This window comes from Taudactylus pleione, unplaced genomic scaffold (assembly GCF_031769625.1).
Source record: "Taudactylus pleione unplaced genomic scaffold, aTauple2 ptg000009l, whole genome shotgun sequence".
NCBI classification, from domain to species: Eukaryota; Metazoa; Chordata; class Amphibia; order Anura; family Myobatrachidae; genus Taudactylus; species Taudactylus pleione.
The window spans coordinates 6816941-6837732 of NW_028284412.1; the positions used below are offsets into that span (position 1 = coordinate 6816941).

At 39.4% G+C, this 20792-nt stretch overlaps 1 protein-coding gene across 2 annotated transcripts in view; it reads right to left on the minus strand.

The window, feature by feature from the left end:
• The window catches only part of PAPPA (pappalysin 1), a 475476-nt gene that overhangs the window by 183207 nt on the left and 271477 nt on the right, over nucleotides 1-20792 (minus strand). For both annotated transcript variants that reach the window (XM_088466086.1, XM_088466022.1), the window contains exon 10: nucleotides 8402-8598. In XM_088466086.1, the coding sequence (XP_088322212.1) occupies nucleotides 8402-8598 (197 nt within the window). The remainder of the gene's footprint in view (nucleotides 1-8401; nucleotides 8599-20792) is intronic.

Sequence of the window (20792 nt, forward strand, 5' to 3'; positions counted from 1 at the left end):
TCATCTGCAGCCTTTGAAAAATCATTTTTAGGATTGTTTTCATCTTCATAATGTTTAACCAATGTAAACACAAAGATATTGTTATGGCACAACACCTTGTTTGTGCTACACAAGAAAGCACATATCCATGTTTCAGAAACCTAAATGCACAGCTGGGCTACAGATGTCAATTTCATTGTTTTCAACCATTTTGCTGCACTCTCTACTGCTTGTGAGGTCACCAATGGACAGAAATGAACAACAGAACCATCTGGCCTTGAAGGTGTTTATTTCACAACAACAATCACAGAACAGTAAACATATTCATGTAACGCATAGCTATGGCTCAGGGATTAATCTGGGGTGGGGTGAGGTGAAGTTTTGGATATTTCTAAAGGTAAACCTCTGCTGAAATGTTATGGGAATGAGAACAAGTATATTAATATTTAATATGCAACACAGACAGTGGGGAAATCCAGGACATAAGGTCAAGATGTAAAGTTTCTAATAAGATGAAAGGCAGGAGTCACTGAGGACAGGATATGGGGCATATCATATTAATCAGTATAGGAATACGTAGCACATAATACCCCTGAGACATCTGGGAAAATCTGGTATAAAGCTGCAGTGGGTGACATGAATTTGACAATTTAAGGATGGGATTTGCTAGAATACAAAAAAGTGTCCTAGTCTTCCAAATATGAACTTTGTGTTTTGCCTATGCATCAGAAATGTATGGCATGCATAATTATCTCAAATATATAATCAGAACTCTGCTTACACACTAAAGACAATGGCTATGATATCATTAGGTTAATAATGTAAGGCAGCTGTAATATTTTCTATAGTGTGTTGTGGGAATGCTTCAATGAACATGAGGCTGCACCATTAAATTACTTTATTAATCATGTATTATCATGAATGTACAATCATAGCTAAAACATTATGAGATGATGGTTCAACTCAACCAGATATTTTAAGCATGAGTTGATTTTCACATATAACTATAGCTACTTAAATAGACAAAATATTGCCAATACTGGCACAATACTGTTACGGATATTTCCACCTTTTAAAAATAACTGTAATAAAGTAAAAATGTGTTTGTGTGTGTTTTTTTAATTATATTTATTATTTGTACTATTATCTTGTATTAGCTTTTGTAAATCCCAGCTGTCATTTTCAAAAACTATCCTGGTGGAGGAAGTAATGAATACAGGTAAATCCCAACTCTGGGGCTCATGTAGTAATTTACTTATTGTTATGCTCTGGATACACATAGGAGGGGAATCATGTAAATAAACCTATTTATATGCTTAACCAGAATCAGTTAAAGCTGTGACTATCTCAAATACTGTTGGATTTGCTAGACAAGCAGGAAAAAGGTTCATCTAGGCAGCAGTATGGCAAAGTCTCGGTTACAGGCTGGTATCAGAAACCAGGCAGCAGAGAGGATGCAGATGAGCACTATGGCAGGAGCACAGAACAACCAGGTTACAGACACACCTGGTAAGGTATGTCTGTAACAGGTGACTATTTAAAGTAGCTGGTATCAATGAGAATCAAGTAGAGGACCAGCCAAGATATGAAATAACTAATGTGAAAGTAATACAGACCACAGAATAACGTGACAGAGATGCCAGTAAAACCAACATCTGCCAAGAGCTTTAAAGCAACTACAAAGATAAGCAGTTGCCCGCTCTTCAAGATAATTACTCCTGACACTCTTAAAGATAGGTTAAGGAATGCCTAAACCTGGGTTTCTCAGAAAATGATAAACTCTCCCTTAGGCATCAGAATAGTGCTCTCTAGCAAGAATCCATATTCCACTGGCTTATATCCATTTTGATGGACCAGACAGTGAAGTTGACGTTGTATTCATTTGGAATGAAGAATTATGTGACCATATGTTTAATATATCTCTCAATGACCACTGAAATTGGTCTTTTTCCCAAAAAACTTCCTGGAAGTGTGAGCTGGTTAACTAGAGATTAATTAAATATTTTGGGTGTTTTTAATGATTTTGAAAGATCAATCTGAAAAGCCACCAGGTTCAATTTTTTCAATATTTCTGAATAGATCAAAATACCTGGAACCAATTTTAAATGAAGGCTGACAACAATTGATATCATTAGAAGACAGCTATATGTCTAAATGTCTTTAAATTTACAATGTGGTAAAAAATTTCAAACACGTACAGTAGCAGCCTGTTTCAATAGGAATGTTTTTTCATTGAGTGAACAATCTTTCCAATATTAGGACGAGCTGGTGTAACAATGTTGGAAAATTATTCAAACTTGGAATCAATCCCAAAAATACAGAAAAATGTAGAATATCTGGGGATGAATTAAGTAATTGGAATAAGTAAAACCAGCCCACACAAAATGTCTTAGCGGATTGTTATGAAGTTCACAGATGTAACATCCTAAATATTGTTTAAATTCCCAAAAATTATCTCCAGCTCAAACTCCCAATTTGTGTTACTGTACCTAAAACTATTCTACAGTGTATTCTGTGCAATCTGAAAATGTGTTGACTACAGCATGGTCAACTATCACTTAAATACAAATTCAACCTAAGCAGAGAGTTAATATACTAATCTGACTATGTAATCTGACTATGGGGTATTTGCTAACTGGGATGATGTGGAGGTAATGTGCCCACAGCCTGTTTACAAGAGACATTCAATAAATCCTGCTACTGAAGAGGGACTGAGGGCCTGATTCAGAGCCGCTCGCTAGATGCGATCGCTCACACGATGTGTATGCAAATTGCGTAGGCAGTGCTATCACACTGCAATGTATTAGCACGCCCAGTATTTCTTAGAGAGCGATCACATAGTGTATGCAGACACCCACCAGCCTGTTTTAAGACACCCACTTGTGCACATTATGTCCAGGAAGTGTATGCAATCATCGGTACATCGGATGCTATTGCAGTGCTTGAGGTTGACCATACCCTGCTGCAAGCACTGCGAGCACTTCAGTTTAAAAACAAGCCAGGTGACATGTAATATGTGCTGTCTTTTAATTATGCAAGCACCTCTAAAACGCCATTGAGATGCTCAGGCACGCCTGCATTTTCACCACCACTCCCCCGTTTATAATGGCCAGCCCCTGTTACCACCTACAAATGGCTTCCCCTGTCACACACTCTGCTGGGCTGTCTATACGCAGTGAGCGAATGCATTGTGAGCTTTCGCTAAGGTATGAGCATGCATATGCATGCGCACAATGCACACACAATACATACACACTACATACCATCGGCAGCAGCGAGAGTATGCATCTTAGCGAGCGGGTCTGAATCAGGCCCTGAGTTGTTGGAAATTGTGGCCAACTTCAATGGTTGAGACAGGCATGTCCTCATACAGCCTTTACTCATTCAACCAAAGACCAATCAATAAAGCAATGTTTCTCAAGCCACGGATATCAGAGGCTCGAAATATACATAGGAGAATCAACAATAGGAAAGACATAGACTATACATGCAGTGACCTAATTGAAATAGAAACAGTTACATTAAGATTGCTCGTCAAAATATTTTTCTAGTAAGTAACTGGCCATCTCAAACACAGACAGAGACAGGACTGTCTAAAAACTCAGTAGAAAGGCCCTTTTTGGCAGTCATAATAATATCCAGGAAATTCTCAGATGCTCTATTCTCTACAAAGGTGAGAATATGAAAGGATTCAAAGTCATAAGAGACTTTTGCAGGAAGCTGGAAGTATTTATTCTACCATATCATCTAAGCAAAACTGAGTAGATTGGACAGATTGTTTGCCCAGAGGAACATTGCACAAGCTCTCTCCTTATTGGCTGGTATTATATCAATGGTGTCTTCTTCCTGAGTCTGACCTCTCTCTCCTTTCCTATATAAAGCGGACTAGGTCAAGTGTTTTTTTTACCTGTCTAAACGGAGCATCACCTTGAGATCTACCAGCAGGAGTGAGAGCAGAATCTCTTCCAAACGCATATAGTAAGTCCCTTACTTTACCACATGCAGTTTAATCAAAGATGACACTATGGTGCCCTTTTACCAAACCCTATAAACAGCATTAGGAATAAATGTGTTTTTTTTCTTATTGGTACAATATATATATATATATTTTTTAAAAACTCATTTGGACTTAACTAATAACAAGCAAAATGAACAATCCTTGAAATTAATGCACAGGCAACATGGCATCATGGTATTTATCAAAGAGCTAAAATCCCATAGTCCAAGAAAATGTGAATTTCTGTTGGTGCTAAGTCTTTCTTTACTTTACCCTAGACATCTTATAACTTATCATTGGCATTACTATCACTATTACCAGCTTTCGCCAGACAGAAGTTGTGTTGGCTCTATAAAAGCATGGCGAAGTCTATTTATCAAGTTTTGTGGCAGCACAAAGCCCAGGAGACCTATTACTGTAATAGTTGAGCTTATATGAGTCTTATGAGGTGTGAATACAATATAACTTTTATATTATATCTCCTCTATTTTACTTTAACATATTAAAGCATTTTTTAAGAGAGTGATTGAGTGGAATATAAAATCAAAGTGCTTGTCATAAGTTATGTCCTATGATTTATTGTGGGTCTGCCCCAAAGTTAGAAGTATTTGAAATAACAACTAAAGGCTAGAGTTAGAGAATCCCTCAAAATCATTTGGCACAGAAGCTCAGTTATTATATTATCCTAAATGTGAATAGGAATATTTACTCTGCCTGCTTTCAGGTTTTCATGTGTTTTGATGTCTGGTTTGTAAACTGTGCAATTTACTAAAGGCCAACCCATACATCAAATCATATAAGTTGAAACAACAAGGATCCTATCCATATTTGAGGTTTGAAGACCTCACTGAGATACAAACTGGCCCATTTATGAAATAGTGGGCTGTCAAATTGGTTGCCAAACCAATTTTGAATGCTGAAAAAACATAAATGTGATTCTGATGGGAGAGAGTTATATGTTGCTTACGTTATTTGTCAGAGGAAGGAAAAAAAGTTAATAAAAAATCTCCCCTTCCTTTACTGTGACAGCTCAGTTTACCCAGCATTAGGGCCGATCCTCTGGGGTATACCCAAAAATGATCATGCCCCCGCATATAGAGAGTACACACCCAATGCTGACTAGCAGTGTTACCATTAGGGGTCTGGAGGGGTACAACTGCAAGAAGTCCGAACTGATAGAAGGGCCTGTCGGCCACACTGATCCTAATAATAAATTGCTTCTGATTCACAGTCTGTTAAACAGAAGCAGTTTGCTGGCAGATCTGGATTAAGGAATAGGCATCTGATATGTTCTCCAAATCCTCCTGCCCATTACCCATGTGACTGCTTCATTTGTTGTGTTTCCTCATTCTTGTCTGTTTGTTTCTCTGTGTTCAAAATTTTATGTGTACCGAGGTTCAATTTCTCTCTCCACAAGTGAATTTCTCTATGCCTCCTCCCTACCTAATTGTGTGTCTCTGGCTACACATGATAGGTTCTTGTCCCTTTCTCTCTCCCCCTTTGTGCGTTTGTCTTCCATTGTCCTCTTATGCCATTTGTCCCACACATTCTATCTGCTAACCCTCCCTCTTCTCCCGTCTGCTCACACCACCCAACTGTCTTCTTGCCCTACACTTTCCCCTCTTTGTTTTCTGCTTCTACTCCTCTTCTGTATGATATAGGCAGAGCCATGGTTGTGGCAGCTGCTAAGAAGTGGCATGGAAGAACGAAGACACAATCATGTCCAATGACACATAACTGAATTTGGAATCGGTATGATTTACCGCCGCCGGTGGTTCTAATCCCGATAGCGGCAGCCCAGCACAGGTGAAAATCCTGACCGTCCTTTTGGTAAGTATCGCTAACCTAATCCCCCCCCAACCCTCCCTTAGGGGTACCTAACCCTAACATCCCCCACAAGTGCCTAACCCTAACCCCCCTCTAAGTGCCTAAACCTAACCCCCCCCTTCCCCGCAGCCTAACCCTAAGTCTCCCGGGGTGGTGCCTAACCCTAACCTCCCCCTGGGGGTGCCTAACTCTAACCCCTCTTTCCCGTAGCCTGACCCTAACCCTCCCGGGGGGGTGCCTGACCCTAAGTCCCAGGAGCCCCTAACCTGACCCTCCCCCCCGCGACTGTACGCGCTTGGCTCCTGGCTTATTTTTGATCGGTCTGCCGGGTGTCAGGCTCCCGGCGTAGGTCAAATGACAGACATCGGGATTTTGACACCTGTCATTTGTACCTTGCCGGGATTAGACAGTCGGAAGCCAGCAGTCAGGATTTCGTCCGTTGGCTTCCCTCTGCTTCCGCTGAATCTAAGGATGGCAGTTAAGCACAATTTTCCTTTAACAAATCATTAAAACTTTTCTCACTTAAATAGTTTACAACTGGCGAGAAGACTGCTGTTACTGGCAGTAACTCCTGCCAGCGGTAAGGCTGTCTTTGTATGGGGAAGCCTATTGTACAAGTATTATGGCAGTATTTGAGTCACCGCAATACTTGATTATAATTTTTTTAAAAGGCTTTGTTTTTTGAATAAAACATTTTCTTAATCTTTAAAGTTTTTTAAATATTAATAATATATTATTTTAATCTGTTTTTTTACTTTTTTTTTACATAGTTTCTTACTGCTCTGGGGATGTCACTCAGAGAACATGTAAGGGACATGCAAAAGGTCAGATGGTATGATTGGAGGCCTAGGGGACATGTGACCCCCTATGGGGAGTGTCACAGACTGAGCTTGCTTCATGACTATGGGCACCACGCTACACCTCTGCATCCACTGGGTCATAGTGGGAGTGTTTGAGGAATAAATTGGGCAATTCGTGTTTCATAATTACTGGGGGGGGGGCAAAACTCTGATGGCAGCCCTCCTGACTAGCACTAGGCCCCTCTTAGAACCCTGCCCATTCAGCCAATCGCAGATAATTTTTTGTGGTGTTTCACATGTGGGTTTGAAGAGGACTTTTAAATGGACTGAGAGGGAGACTTATCAATGCTTGGAGAGATAAAGTACTAACTAATCCGTTTCTATCTGTCATTTTACAGGTTGTAATTGAAATATGACAGTTAGGAGCTGATTGGTTGGTACTTTTATCTCTCTCCAAGCTTTGATACATCCCCCCATGCATGTAGTTTTTTTTTAACCGTATCACAGGAATAGCTACAATCAGGGCTGGCGCAACCCGCTCAACAGATTATGCACTGCAGAGAGGCGCCAGGCTAAAGTGGAGAAGAGCTCTCCCTGCAGCTGCTGCTGAGTAAACTGATGCTGCTGGCGGCTACCACTACACCTGTCACACTGTGTGTCTCTACATTACCTGGCAGTCACTGCAACACTGCATTATTTGGTGGTCACTGTGGTGCTCTCTGCATTATCTGATGGTCACTGCAACTCTTTTCGTTGTCTGACTGTCACTGCAACACTCTTCATTATCTGGCGGTCACTGCAATGTTCCCAGAAATATCTGGCATTCACTGTTACGCTCTCTCCATTATCTGACGGTCACTGCAACGCAACGCTCTCTGCATTATCTTGCGGTCAATGCAATGCCCTGCATTATCTGGTGGTCACTGCAATACTGCATTATCTGGCGGTCACTGTTATGATCTATGCATTATCTGATGGTCATTCCTATGCTCTCTGCATTATCTGGCGGTCACTGCAATGTTCCCCGCATTATATGGTGGTCACTTGGATGTTCCCTGCATTATATGGTGGTCACTGGGATGTTCGCTGTTATATCTAACAGTCACTGCAACGCTCTCTGCATTATCTGGTGATCACTGCAACACTCTCTATATTATCAGAGGGTCACTACTACACTATCTGCATTATCTAGCAGTCACCTTTACTTTAAAATTAACTCCACCCAAGCTAAACAGTGCTGTAATCTGCTTTTGTACTAAGGGCTTGAATCAGCTACGATTACGCACGGAGTGAAGCTGCGAAAATATGCTAATGCTTGCAAAAGCTCAGCCACCATAAAGACGCCCACTTCCGAATTCTCATATTTAGCCTTCCTCGCGATCCAGCGTAAACATCGGTAACATCGATGGACATCAGCCCCTCATGCACAATTACAGCAGAAACTGCAAGCCTTGTCGCACGCAGTGAGTACTCAATTTGCGTATGCCATAGCAGTGACTAATTTATGCACGCCCATGAAACGGCAGTGCAGTGTGTTGTGACTAACATTGTGCTATTGTGTGGAATACTTTGAAATGGGGGTACTATTGTGTAGCCACACGGCTTCCTTGTGAGACCACGCGCCATTTTTGTGGTGTACGCTGAAGGAGCGCGCTGTCCATTTATAAAAGCTGAAAGAGAGGGTGCAAATTTATAGTTTGCAGTCGGGCAATGAACAGCCTAGCACCGGCCCTGGCTACAATACATAAAATGAAGACAACCTTATCATTGTGCATTGTGCTTTTTTGAAGTTGCATACCTGAGTAGTTGTAGGCTGGCCAATTACTACCGAACCTGGGCAGTCTTGATCGCTATGGTGTGAGACTGATGCATTTGATGCCCACTGGTCCAGAAATCCATTTGGAGTGTATACCCCACAGTCTTTAATACTCGTCATTCTCTCAAACTCCTCGCAGACCCCATCACCATCATGAAAATAGCACCTGCTTGGTTCATCTGTAATGACAAAAATATTGCAGAACTTGCAGAGTTCACCACAACTTATATTAATACAAATACTGTGTTGGTTATTTTCTTTTGTAGGAACATATCAATAGTGAAGATATTTCAGTTCAGGTTGTTTTTCCCCTGGCACAAGTAGGCATTCTCTATGAAATCCCACAAAAGGATACTTTAGCTAGATTCCCTCTTGCCACTATTTGCAGAAAATGGTTTATAACAGTGAATAATAATTGTCTATATGTAGATGGCAAAAGTCATCAATATTATTTCTGTCAAGATCAAAGAACCTTATCATATCAAAATGTGAATGTTATTAGTTTATTTTTAGAGAGGACAAATTTCACATTAGGTTTAGTGGACCTTTAAATGTAAATAAAATGTATAATGTTATTTGACAGTATCTAAACAAGAGGGCACTATTTTAACGAATTGTTAACTAATTTTAACTAATTTCACTAACAAACCAAATCATCCTGCTTTTATGGGATGCTAAATCTAATAAGATTTTGATAAGATTGTAAGCCAAATTCAAGAGAATACACAGTACTGATCCCAAAAAAAGATTTATTCATAAGCTTCTTCAAAATAACAAAATGCTCCATTGTAAGCTACAGTTTGATCCCTATAGAGGCTACATTGTTCCTAATTTTGCCTAAGACCCCATTAAATATTCCTGCCAAGGTTCGCAAAGTGTTAGGGAGGATAACTACAGAAAAGACACTGAGACTGTCCAAACCCTTGGCTCTTCTCCCAGCATATTAAGTTCCCTATTTAGGAATAGGTTGGTGAACTTAAAATTGCATAAGAACAGTCTATAATAAGTAAACACAATATAGGTAATACTATACTTTGGTCATCTAGAAGATAAAAAGCATATTTAGAAATGTCTGATTACAATGAGCCTGTAACTAAAACAATTGATAGCTTAACGCCATAAGAATAATAATAATAATGCTAATAATAATAATAATAATAATAATAATAATTATTATTATTATTATTATTATTATTATTATTATTATTATTATTATTATTAATAAACCCATTGGTATCACAACACTTGTTCTTAGAGGGCAAAATAACTTTGAAATTAGCTATAAAAACAATATTTTTGACTGTGGCTAACCAAAAACATGTAAAGACAGTCAGCTGGCCTCTACTAGTAATAAGAGGTCAAAGACCATACCAGTTATTCAACAAGGTTCAACAGAATCCTTCAGCTACAGGAACCAGATATGCAGGATATAAACCGAGATGATATGGGCATGATTCCATGCAGAACACAAGATCAGCATGCATGTGCCAGAAATCATTCACAATGGAGTGGCCCCAGTTTTGATATGAGACACAAGTTCCTGTTATTCTCTAAATATGGAATTAACTAGAATTTTTTTTACACACACATGACTATGTGTTTCAGAATTATATAAATGTGTACAAAGCCAAACAAAAAAAACCCACCTTACTTTTAACCATCTCTGTTGATATAGGAGGAGTTCCAGCAACAACAGGTTTCATGCCACACAGTTATCCATCCAAGTAAAAAAAGAAAAAAATATGTGCAAGCATTGTTTTAGGTATTGGAATTCTTAGAGAATTCTTAACCCCTGAAGATAACTCTTGGAAACATTCAGATGACAATTTCTGATAGTGTAGTGATGCCAAGCTTTTGGCAGAATGAGTCAGCCCTTTATTTGGACGATCTTTTAGCTAAGTTGACTCTTCTTTATCTCCACTATTAAAAATATGTGCTCTAGAGAATTACTTCTACAGAATCCACAATGTACCCCAGATGAACATTCTTCCAAAAGGGTCATCTTAATCTGTTTCATCTCTACTGGCGCATACCATACATTCCTGCACAGCCCACCAGCATCATTTTCCCTATCCTGTACACAAACAACCAGCTTCAGGCTCCTTAGTACATTAGCAATTTGTTTTCTCAAACTGTGGCTCAATATTATTTATTTTTGCAGTCACATGTTTATATTTTGCTTGTTTTTACTACATGTATTGCAATGATCCTTTAGGTAAGAAAGAGTATTAAATGGTATTATTAATTATTATTATTATTATTATTATTATTATTACCAGTTATTTATATAGTGTACACATAACTCTGCAACGCTATTACAGAGAATACTCTATTTACCATGGAGCTTACAATCTATATTTCCTACCACATGTACACACAAACACATACACACTTAGGAAGAATATACAAACTCCATACAGTTAGGGCAATCAAACCCACAACCTCAGTGCTGTGAGGCAGTATTGCTAACCATTACACCATTAAATCTGCGATGCCATACAACACATTATGACTGGCCATGATATATTGTACATGTCTGAAATCACACTTTCTACCTAAATATATTAAAGTATTCTTTATTAGACTTTTTAAATGGTTAAAGTGTTTTTGCAGTACCCTGGTTTACAAATTTCTAAATTACTAAGTTTGTGAAAAAAATGTGAGGTATGACTCAGAAACACAGGATCACTGGAAAAAAATTTTTGGCGTAGCCCAGAGACACCGGTTCACCTTCCTAAAGTCTTCAATGTGCTTTCCTGCACGTGTCGGGAATCTCATTGTTGCACACCCCGTATACAAAGCTCTGCCACTACAAGGGCTCTCACATGCTGTATTATGTTCTGTTATTGCCAAAATCATTTGAAATTCAGACCCCTTGTATTCTTAAAAGACAAGCGTTAGTGAGAATATTCTATTTATAATGTTTACTGATATCTCTAGCACAAATAAAGTAATGGCATTTTTGGCCTGTACAATCCAGGTAGAAAAGGATACTCTGTTGTTCAAAGTAAAGAAAATATGAGCCCAAATCTATGGTCAATGGTTTGAAATTGGTTGAAAGAAGGCTATCCAACTGTGATTACTTGCACACTAAATAATGAGATGAAAAAACAATGTTTTGTTTTGTAACTATTTCCGAATTACCTACAGAAGGATTGGAAATAAAATTCTGGCACACATTTTATGCAGCATCCTATAATATTCGAAAAACCTGTTACAAATTAGAATCTAAATTATTAAAGGGATACATATAGCAAAGAAAAACAGTAACAAGTGTGACATTTTGGAACATTAGTTCACAAATTCTAGGAAATTAAAATTGAGGTCAGTGCAATTATAGGCAAGAGGCTGTAGCAAAATTTAGGATTGAAATCGTTTCAGCTCAGATTTGACATTTTATCAGATTTTTTTCTTTACATTCTTAATAAAGTATGGATTTCTATAGTAAAGGGACAGTGAAGACAATATGTTATGGCCACAGTAAGAACTGCTAGAGAATGGCATATTGAAGAGGCAGCTCTGTCGGTCCATGGCATATTAAGACATAAGAGATACGCTGGAAGTGTGTGCAGCAGATTACGGTTCTTTGCTTTCACTGTGAGTGTAAAGATTTGGGGGCCTATTCATCATCACTTAATATTAACAAAAGCAAGTGAAAATGAAAATTTTCAACTGCAATTGTAAAAATGAAGTTTTCGGGCCATTCATCAAGAAGGTAAAGCAGTAGAGATCTCACAGACATCTCCTGCTTACCTTCCTCTGGCAGAATGGCCTGCTGTCCCCATACACTAGTATGGGGACAGAATTCATCAAGCTCCAACACTACAATATTTTCGGAGCTTGAGTGCAGATGGTGAATGCTCCCGACTGTGGATCGCTACCCACTCCTTCCCTATGGGAAGAAGGTCCGAGTTGCAAAGAGGCATCCTTTGGATCCCTCCGTGCTTATCCGGCTCCTTCCACCAGACGTCGGGGCTCCTGTATGCATGCGTGACCTGTAGGTCATGCATGCACACTACCGTCACTGCTCCGAAAGGAGCAGTGAAAAGATTCACTACTCCAAAAAGAAGCAGTGAAACCGCTCATGGGGACAGCAGATTACCCATCTGCTGTCACCGTGCCAGAGCAATGATGAATTGCTCCGGATTCTGCGGTGAGTTAGAATGTTAATTATTGGGGTCCGTTGGCTCCTTATTGGGTTCCATGGGCTCCTTGATAACAGGAAAATCACAAGACAAATTTAAAAATATTTGTAAACAGGTACCAGTGGGAGTGGGATATATTCATAGCTGCAGGAATTAAAAATAGTGTGGAGGGAAGGTAAGATTGGAAGGTAATGCGGGCCAACTAGCAGGAGGTTACAGCAGCCCAAGGGGCAGATGTACTGAGCTCTGGAAAGGGATAATTTGTAGAGTAATAAAGTGCCGACCAATCAGCTTCTTACTGTATTTTTTCAAACACAGCCAGTAACATGACAGATAGGAGCTGAGTGTCTGGTAGTTGATTACTTTCCAATTTATCATTTTCTAGAGATTAGTACATCTCCCCCCAAGTGAGGGAAAAAATTAGATTCATGAAAGTTTTGGCAGTGATCTCGAAATAGCTTCAGCAAAAATGCTAGTGTGGATAGAAAAGGACCTTCAGGAAACATATGGAATCCACTGTAATTATATTAGAGTGATCAATAGTTTTAGGTAAATTTCAGTTTTGATAGATTTGATTTTAAGACAACATTGTTGGGCATAACAAAGAGCCATGGGGAATATCTTTTGATATAGGGATAGGACTCATCTTATTTTAAAACAAAAACTCCAACAAATCACAAATTGGCATAGTGCACAAACTGCACTGTGGCGGACAGCAGTATGTATGTGTGCAATTAGTGCAACATGCTATGAAATAGCCATGCTTTTATAGAAAAAACTAAGATATTTTTATCCTTAAATGCCATTAACCCTTCTTTCAAAAACAAGTGTTTTACTTCTTTTTCTTTGTAGTAGTGTTTTTTAGTCTCCAATAGTGTGAAAGATGACACAGACATCATTTTCACTTCTGGGATGTAGTGTTGTCCATACATTTAGACATGTTTGTCTTTTAATACCATAACTATCTATGGGAAAGTGGGTTTCAAAATGTAAAGGCTAATAGATAAATAATCTAGTAATAGTTCTCTAATACTTTCCTAGTATTTGGATTTTTCAGAAGTTTTTTTCCAATAATTTATTCCATCTTTTTTTTCACACCCATTACAGTGTAATTATATTTCGATATCCTGAAAGGTCAACCATTAAAAACTCTTTCGCTGGGGAGTACAGATGTTCAAAGTGTCAACAAGTTTACAAATATGTCAACCTTTTGTGCACATAACATAATACATAAAGAAATATCAATTAAGGTTTGTCTGCATAGGCAATTTTTGTAGCATTTTATAGTTATATAACAAACTACAAGTACCCTGTACTTACAGTAAACAAGGAGTATAAAGTCCACAAGTGGCAGACTTTTCTTTAAAGATTTCAAAATATATGTATATAAGAAACAATTTATTGCACTGCAACTTTTTTGTTTTTCAAACATGCCTAATCTATTATTCCTACAGTATTTCATCCATCCATTTTACATTCACATTCAATTCTTAAATTAATTGTATAATGTTCTACCTAGTTTACTTGGAATAATAACAAACCTAGTTTTCTTGGAATTATAACTGAGATGATCAATCTTTTTTTTTTTCTCCTCTCCCCAAGCATTGTGATCTTGAAAGGACAGGGCAGTCTGACTGAGTCACTATGCTTCTTCTTGGATAGGCTATTGTAGCATTATCTGATTAAAGCAAGATTGAGGGAAAACACAAAATATCCTAATTAATTTACAGTCACTAATGTCTGCAAACTATCCACAGAACATAGCCAAGGAACAAAGACAAAATGTACCTGTCAACTGCAGAGACAGGAAAAAGCTGAGAGGGGTGGCAGTGGGGGATGATCTCAAAACCATCATTCAATTCAGAGGTTATGACCTTTATAAAATTGAATAAAACTGAGCTTTTTATAAATCATGTCAATTTACTGGGGTTTTATGTTTTCTATTTATTTTTTGTTTTTAGTTTTTTTTTTCTTTTCTCCATTCCCAATTTATATTTTGGACTTGTTCAGGGAAGTGATTAATCGGCAGTGCATCAAAATTTGCTCACTTGGTGTTTCAAATGGAACGTGTCATAAGCAAAGTGCTCTGAATATTGCACAGGTATCAGGATAATAATTTGGAACACTGTGTAAGCAAATTCTGACTCACCTAATTGCTTATCAGCTCCCTCCAATATACAGATAAAATGGAAAAAGCTGACTCATTGTAATTTGGTTAAAATGAATGGTTACTGTTGCTGGGGTTTGAGGTAAGGCAACAAAACAGACAACTCTTAGAAGATGTTTTAAAAACACCATTGTAGATTTGCATATAGATGACTTCTTGCACTTTTTTCTAACAAAGTATGTTTCACTGCTAGTAACATTTATATAATATATATATTAAAAATATATATGCAGCATGTATGGGAGCCAACCTTTGGGTGTGCTCACATACCACCTAACCCCTCAGCCCACACATACCTACCCTTCACACCCCACCCATGTAGATACCAAACATCGATGTATACACATTAAGGCCAGATTGAGTGCCGCATGGGCCTCGGGCTAGAAATTATCAAGGGCTTATTGTGATAAGGGTAGGAGGTGTAACTAGTGCTGTGTGGGTATGGCCAGTGACACATTTGGCCTTTACTTGGAGGCCTAGGGCTGTAGTCCCATCCATCCCATTGTTCATCTGGCCTTGTAGACATGGGTCGTGGCTTTGGCAGCACACATCTCAGGAACGCTCAAACACCCACACCACCCCATGAGTTGACTCCTATGGTTGCATGCACCACACATTGTGATGAGAGCTTATAGGCACACAATGACTTTCTGGTAATTTTTCCCTTAATGATATGTCATTTTTATTCATCTTTAACATCAGTTGATTTCTTTAGTCTTCCATGGCACACATATTTTAAGGAACCATATTGCATTGCATTAAATTTATTTCCCAAAGTGTAATATTGAAATGCTCTTAAACACATCTCTTTGCCATCCAATGTCACCTTGGTAAAATAACACTAAGCATGTCCAATGAATGAAAAATAAGCAGCATATGTGCACTGTTCTCAAATTAACAATTAGCAACATCTGTGAGTGGAGCAAACTGGTGGCCACTTACAGACAAATTACAGCCAACTGAATACTGGAGAACTGCAAATGATTGACAGTTACTGCTGCTCAGAACACAGATACTGCACAGTGCAGGAAAATAAATACAATAATACAAAACAGGTAGCGTTCCACTTTCCCAAATTCTCCATCAGCTACAGCTCTAGACATCCAAGGCTGCTTTTAACTACTGTATAACAGGGAGAACGCATGCATGGGTTCACCCTGCTAACCAACCATAATGAGTACCAAAAATTTGGACTTCCCAGCCAATCATAAGCAGTTTCACATGCTGGCCACTTGTAATTGGTCGGTGGTGCAAGCGAGTCCCTGGCTTTGTGCCAGCTCTTCATAGTAAGCAGGTAGGACCTTCTTTATGATTTTTTTTTCATTTCATATTTGATGCAGTGGTAGATGAGAGTTTTGGGAGTGATTTATTCAATTAAGTTTATATTAAAATTTTGTGTGTAGTGATTTTGTCTTCTTTTGGTATACAATAATTAGCTAAATAGCAGAGGTAATTGGTACATTGAGGAGGCTAAAATCATAAATTACCCCAGTCCTTGCAGCCTAGACAGGTAAAAAATCCCTAACAGTTTAGGAGTGGGGACTAGTAGCCTCTGGGAGGCATAGGCAAACCAGGGGAAGGAGGGGATTTTCAGTTGCCTTAAAACTACCCCTTCCCAGCCCATGGCTTGAATGATGACCACACTACCAGTTGTATATAATATGAGTTTACCAGAGCTATGGCCACAACATATAGAAAAGGGGACATAATATAGCTGTACCCTACTGTCGCATCTAACTGCTTGTTGTGATCGCTGGCCCTGTATATGTCTGAAGTATTACATACAGTGCATTCTGTATGATTCTTGTTAAGTGATAATCATGGGCTGGCTACACTTGCTCTGAAATCAAGCATTTGGAAACTCCCATCTCATAATCCTGCATTTGCCCCTGGGAGGGGAGGCATGCTGATGTTATGCTGTAATCTACTGATGAACTGCTAGTGCCTGCAGCGGAAAAAATCAATAGGGCAGCTTTTCTCTCTAGCCTACTAGGTACAAGATCTGGGCCTTTTACCAAAGCTAATGTTGCACCAGGAACCATTTTTTCCAGCTTCCATTAAAGCGCTGGTAATGGTAAGCCATTTTTGCTCGAACGCATGCAATACGGCTACAGATGTATTGCCAACTGGATACTTTGTAGCCATATTCATTTATTACTTAACAGGTTATGGACACAGGCTCTGTGCATTAATTGAAGTGTTATACTGTAATTGTGGGTCATGCCTATCAAGGATTAAGTTTCCGACATATTGTATTATGTGCAGCTTCCAATGAGAAGGAACAAGATTTAATGGGCTGTCCCAATCTATCCAGCTATTAGCTATATTTTGTCTAAATAAATATTTAAGTGGAAACATTCTTCTCTCCCCAGGTACGACTAATGTTGATTCGTTGTTACGAGACTCTATTTGCATAAGACAACTGCATTGCCCCTAGCACTACACAGATTCCTCTGAGAGATGACTATGGTGACAGTGGATCTGTCTTTATTATAATATTGTTACTCTTATAATGTATCCATTACCCGATTTGTACAACAACTGACTGAGAACAGGGACACCTTCTGCAGGGGTGAACCCAATTGATACATTCATTTTATGTGGGTAAGATTTTATAGAGGTTTGAGATCATAATTTTTTATTGTGTGTATATTTGTATTCATATTTAATGCATAATTATCTGTGTCCTTAATAAATTGATGTTTATTAATTGTGATATCTATTGTTGGTTCAGCGCTCTTATTGGGTGGTTATTGTGTACATAATTGTCTACACGTGTCGTAAGAATATTCATGATATCTAGATAACTAATCCCATAATTGGCATTGAATTTCTATAATCTACAGGACTCCTTGAGCTCAACTGTAATTGCGCTTGCCATCTGTGTTCGGTTGCTGGACCCAATAAGACCAATGGTCAGTGTCCTGACCTTATGCCAAAGCTGTGGAAGTTGCCTCCACCATTATCCCAGCCAGACGAATAATGAAGGAGCCTCCACCTTCTCCATTGCACTTAACAACCTAGACCAAATGATCCTCTGCACTAATATTCACTGCAAAACTTATCCATATCCATACACATCCCTCCACTATGTAACTACTTAATTTACCTTCTCTATTTCCATTACTCACTTTCCCTACACTTCTCCCCAAATTCTTGTTTCCTTAAACAATTACTTTGTTCCTTCTCTACTCCCCTCTGCACTTGCCTGAACCCATGTACTGTTCTGTTCCATGCACCCATATAATTTATTGACCTACAGTACACAAGCAAAAACAAACCTCCCATCCGCAAATCATCCACCCAGTCCTCTTTTCCACCTTGCTCACTCATGGCATGAGACCAAATCACCCAACCCTTTCGACCTGTGGGGTTGGGTACGGGATGCCAGCGTTCGGAATTCCGGTGGTCAGAATCCCGATACTGGCATCTCGACTAGGTTTGCATCCCGATGGCTGTATGTAAGTATCCTAACCTAACCCCTAACCCTACCCCTAACTATCCCTCACTGGTGCCTAAAACTAATCTCCTCCTCTAGTGTCAAAACCTAACCTCCCCCTCCCCGCACCCTAACCAAACCTAACACTCCCCCCTTAGTGCCTAACCATCTCCCTCCTCTTAGTGCCTAACCCTAACCCACCCCCCAACCCAGCTAATTTCGGGATTCTGGTGGTCAGAATGTCTGCGCTGGAATTCCAATAAGTGTTGGGATTCTGGCATCTACATTCTGACAACCAGAATACCCACTGTCGGGATATTAAATGTATCTCAACCTATGTCATCTCCACTACCTACACACATTCCTCTTTCCATGGCAAAACTTCCTATCTACATCATGCATACTGTCCATCCAAATGTATTCTCATTTGTCCAATATCTTCCCCTGCCTTTTCCTGTGCACTCTAGTATGTAAGATCTCTTTTTTTTTTTAAATATTGCATCCATCCTGTTCATTTCAAAATCCCTGAACTTCCTTGTGGGCTTACCTATACTAATCATATGTTTCATTTAGCCACACTCCAAGACCTGGAGACAGAATAGGTGGTGCAGGCATCCAACTTACTCAATGCTAAACCAACAATCCTACTTCTCCATCACTTTGTTTAAAGTCCACAGTTCAATAGCCACCTCTTTTCTCCAGCTTTGTGTTGCTGTCATATATTTATTCTTCCCAGTAAACAAGGATGAAGTCTCTGCACATATCTTATCATCATAATCATATTCCCTCTCAAGTTCTCCACTCCCTCTTACTCATTGCATGCTTGTATTTAGCTTAGCTCTTCAACCTGTCTCACCACTGGCACGCATCCATCCTCCTATAAAAACGAAGGGGTATATGTAATACTGGGGACTTCAACCTGGTTTTGCCTTTTAAATGACTGCTACTTTAAAACATCGGGCAGTCTCGCACGGGACTCGCTAATACTTATTCTATTACACATACCCCTTCAGCTGAGCAGTTTGGTATTGCTGAAAACTGAACACACCCAAATTTTGGTGTTCCAACTTCCAAGTCGAACTGAGTCTTGGCTTGGATCAGTTTGGAGTTTCGAATAGAACCAGGTCTCGACTCGGGTCTTCTCAACAAGTTTTTAACTCAGATCTAAAAAACGTATATATCTTGCGTATTTTACTTTGCCTTTAAATCTCACTTAATTCCTTACCCAAAACTTGTATCCATTCTTTTATCATCTTCAATCTCAACTACAATCCTCAGCAATTTGGAATCTCTCTCAACTATCTGGTCCCACTTTAACTTTTTCTAAAACTTGCAGCAAAACAAATCAATGGCAATAACAATGCCATAAGGAAATGGTTATTCTAAAAAGGAACCTAGAGATTGTTATACAAGCAATTGTGTTACAAAGTAATACAGTGAATTATGCCACTGAACAGCTGATTCTTAACTCGACAGCAGAGGATGTTGTTCTCATTAGATAAAGCTTTCTACTCATTTCAGTTTAGTAGGAACATTGGGCCTGATTCAGAGCCGGACGCTCTGACCAGAGCGCTCGCTCTGAATCAGGGCCCTCCTCCATAAAAATGGAGCGGCCTCCTGGCCACTCGTATAGCTGTGGGTGACCACCCAAAGCATATGCGAGCGGCCAAAAAGATGGTCGCGATGGTCTTGACCATCGCGACCATTGGACTTGCGACGGAGACCCTGCGGTAGGGTCTCCCTGCCACAAGCCCTGGAGTGATTTTGGCTTTATCAGAGCCAAAATCACTCCCACTGACATCACTAGTGATGTCAGTGGGGCCGGCTTCAGACGGTAGGCGTTCCCATGGGAACGCCTCCATCTGGCAGGCACGCCCCCGGCACGCCCACCAAAGGGGGCGTGCTGTCAATCAACATCGACAGAACGCCCCCAGAGCGATGGAAAGCCCGTCGCTCCCCGGGTCTTGCGCATGCGCAGTGGGGAACATCGACGCGCTTGCGAGCATACTGCTGCTCGCGAGCGGGTCTGAATGACCCCCATTTATTTGTAGATACAGTACATTCCAGTCTGTATACTGGTGCAAAATGTAGTGTAAACATTTTATTAATTAATATGCAATCAAATAATATAATAAATAGAAAACACTGCTGTTGGTTGATGGATAGTTCAATTACATTACATGTGTACAAACACAACAATGATGATGATGCTGTCGATGTAGTAGTAGCTAAAAGGAAAAGGTAAAAAAAAATCTGCTGAAATATATAAAACACGTTGAGACTTGTACCTGTTTAACCTCCCTTACCCACTAATAAAATATTATATGTGATGCAGCAGAATGTGAGATAATTAGTTATAAACCGTCCACTCCATCATTGACACCCACTGCAAGTAAAGGAAACAGACAATTTGGCCTAAAAATCACTAGTTCATCGACTTGAAGTAAAGCATCCACCCAGTGGAAAGTACAAGTTTAAACCACTGCAGCTCAATAAAAGATAGGGAGATAATACCATGCATATGTGTTTACATTGCAAAATGCAATACTAATGGTGTGTACACACGGGAAGATTAAAATGCTCGATATGAACGATAACGATATCGATCATATCGTTATCATT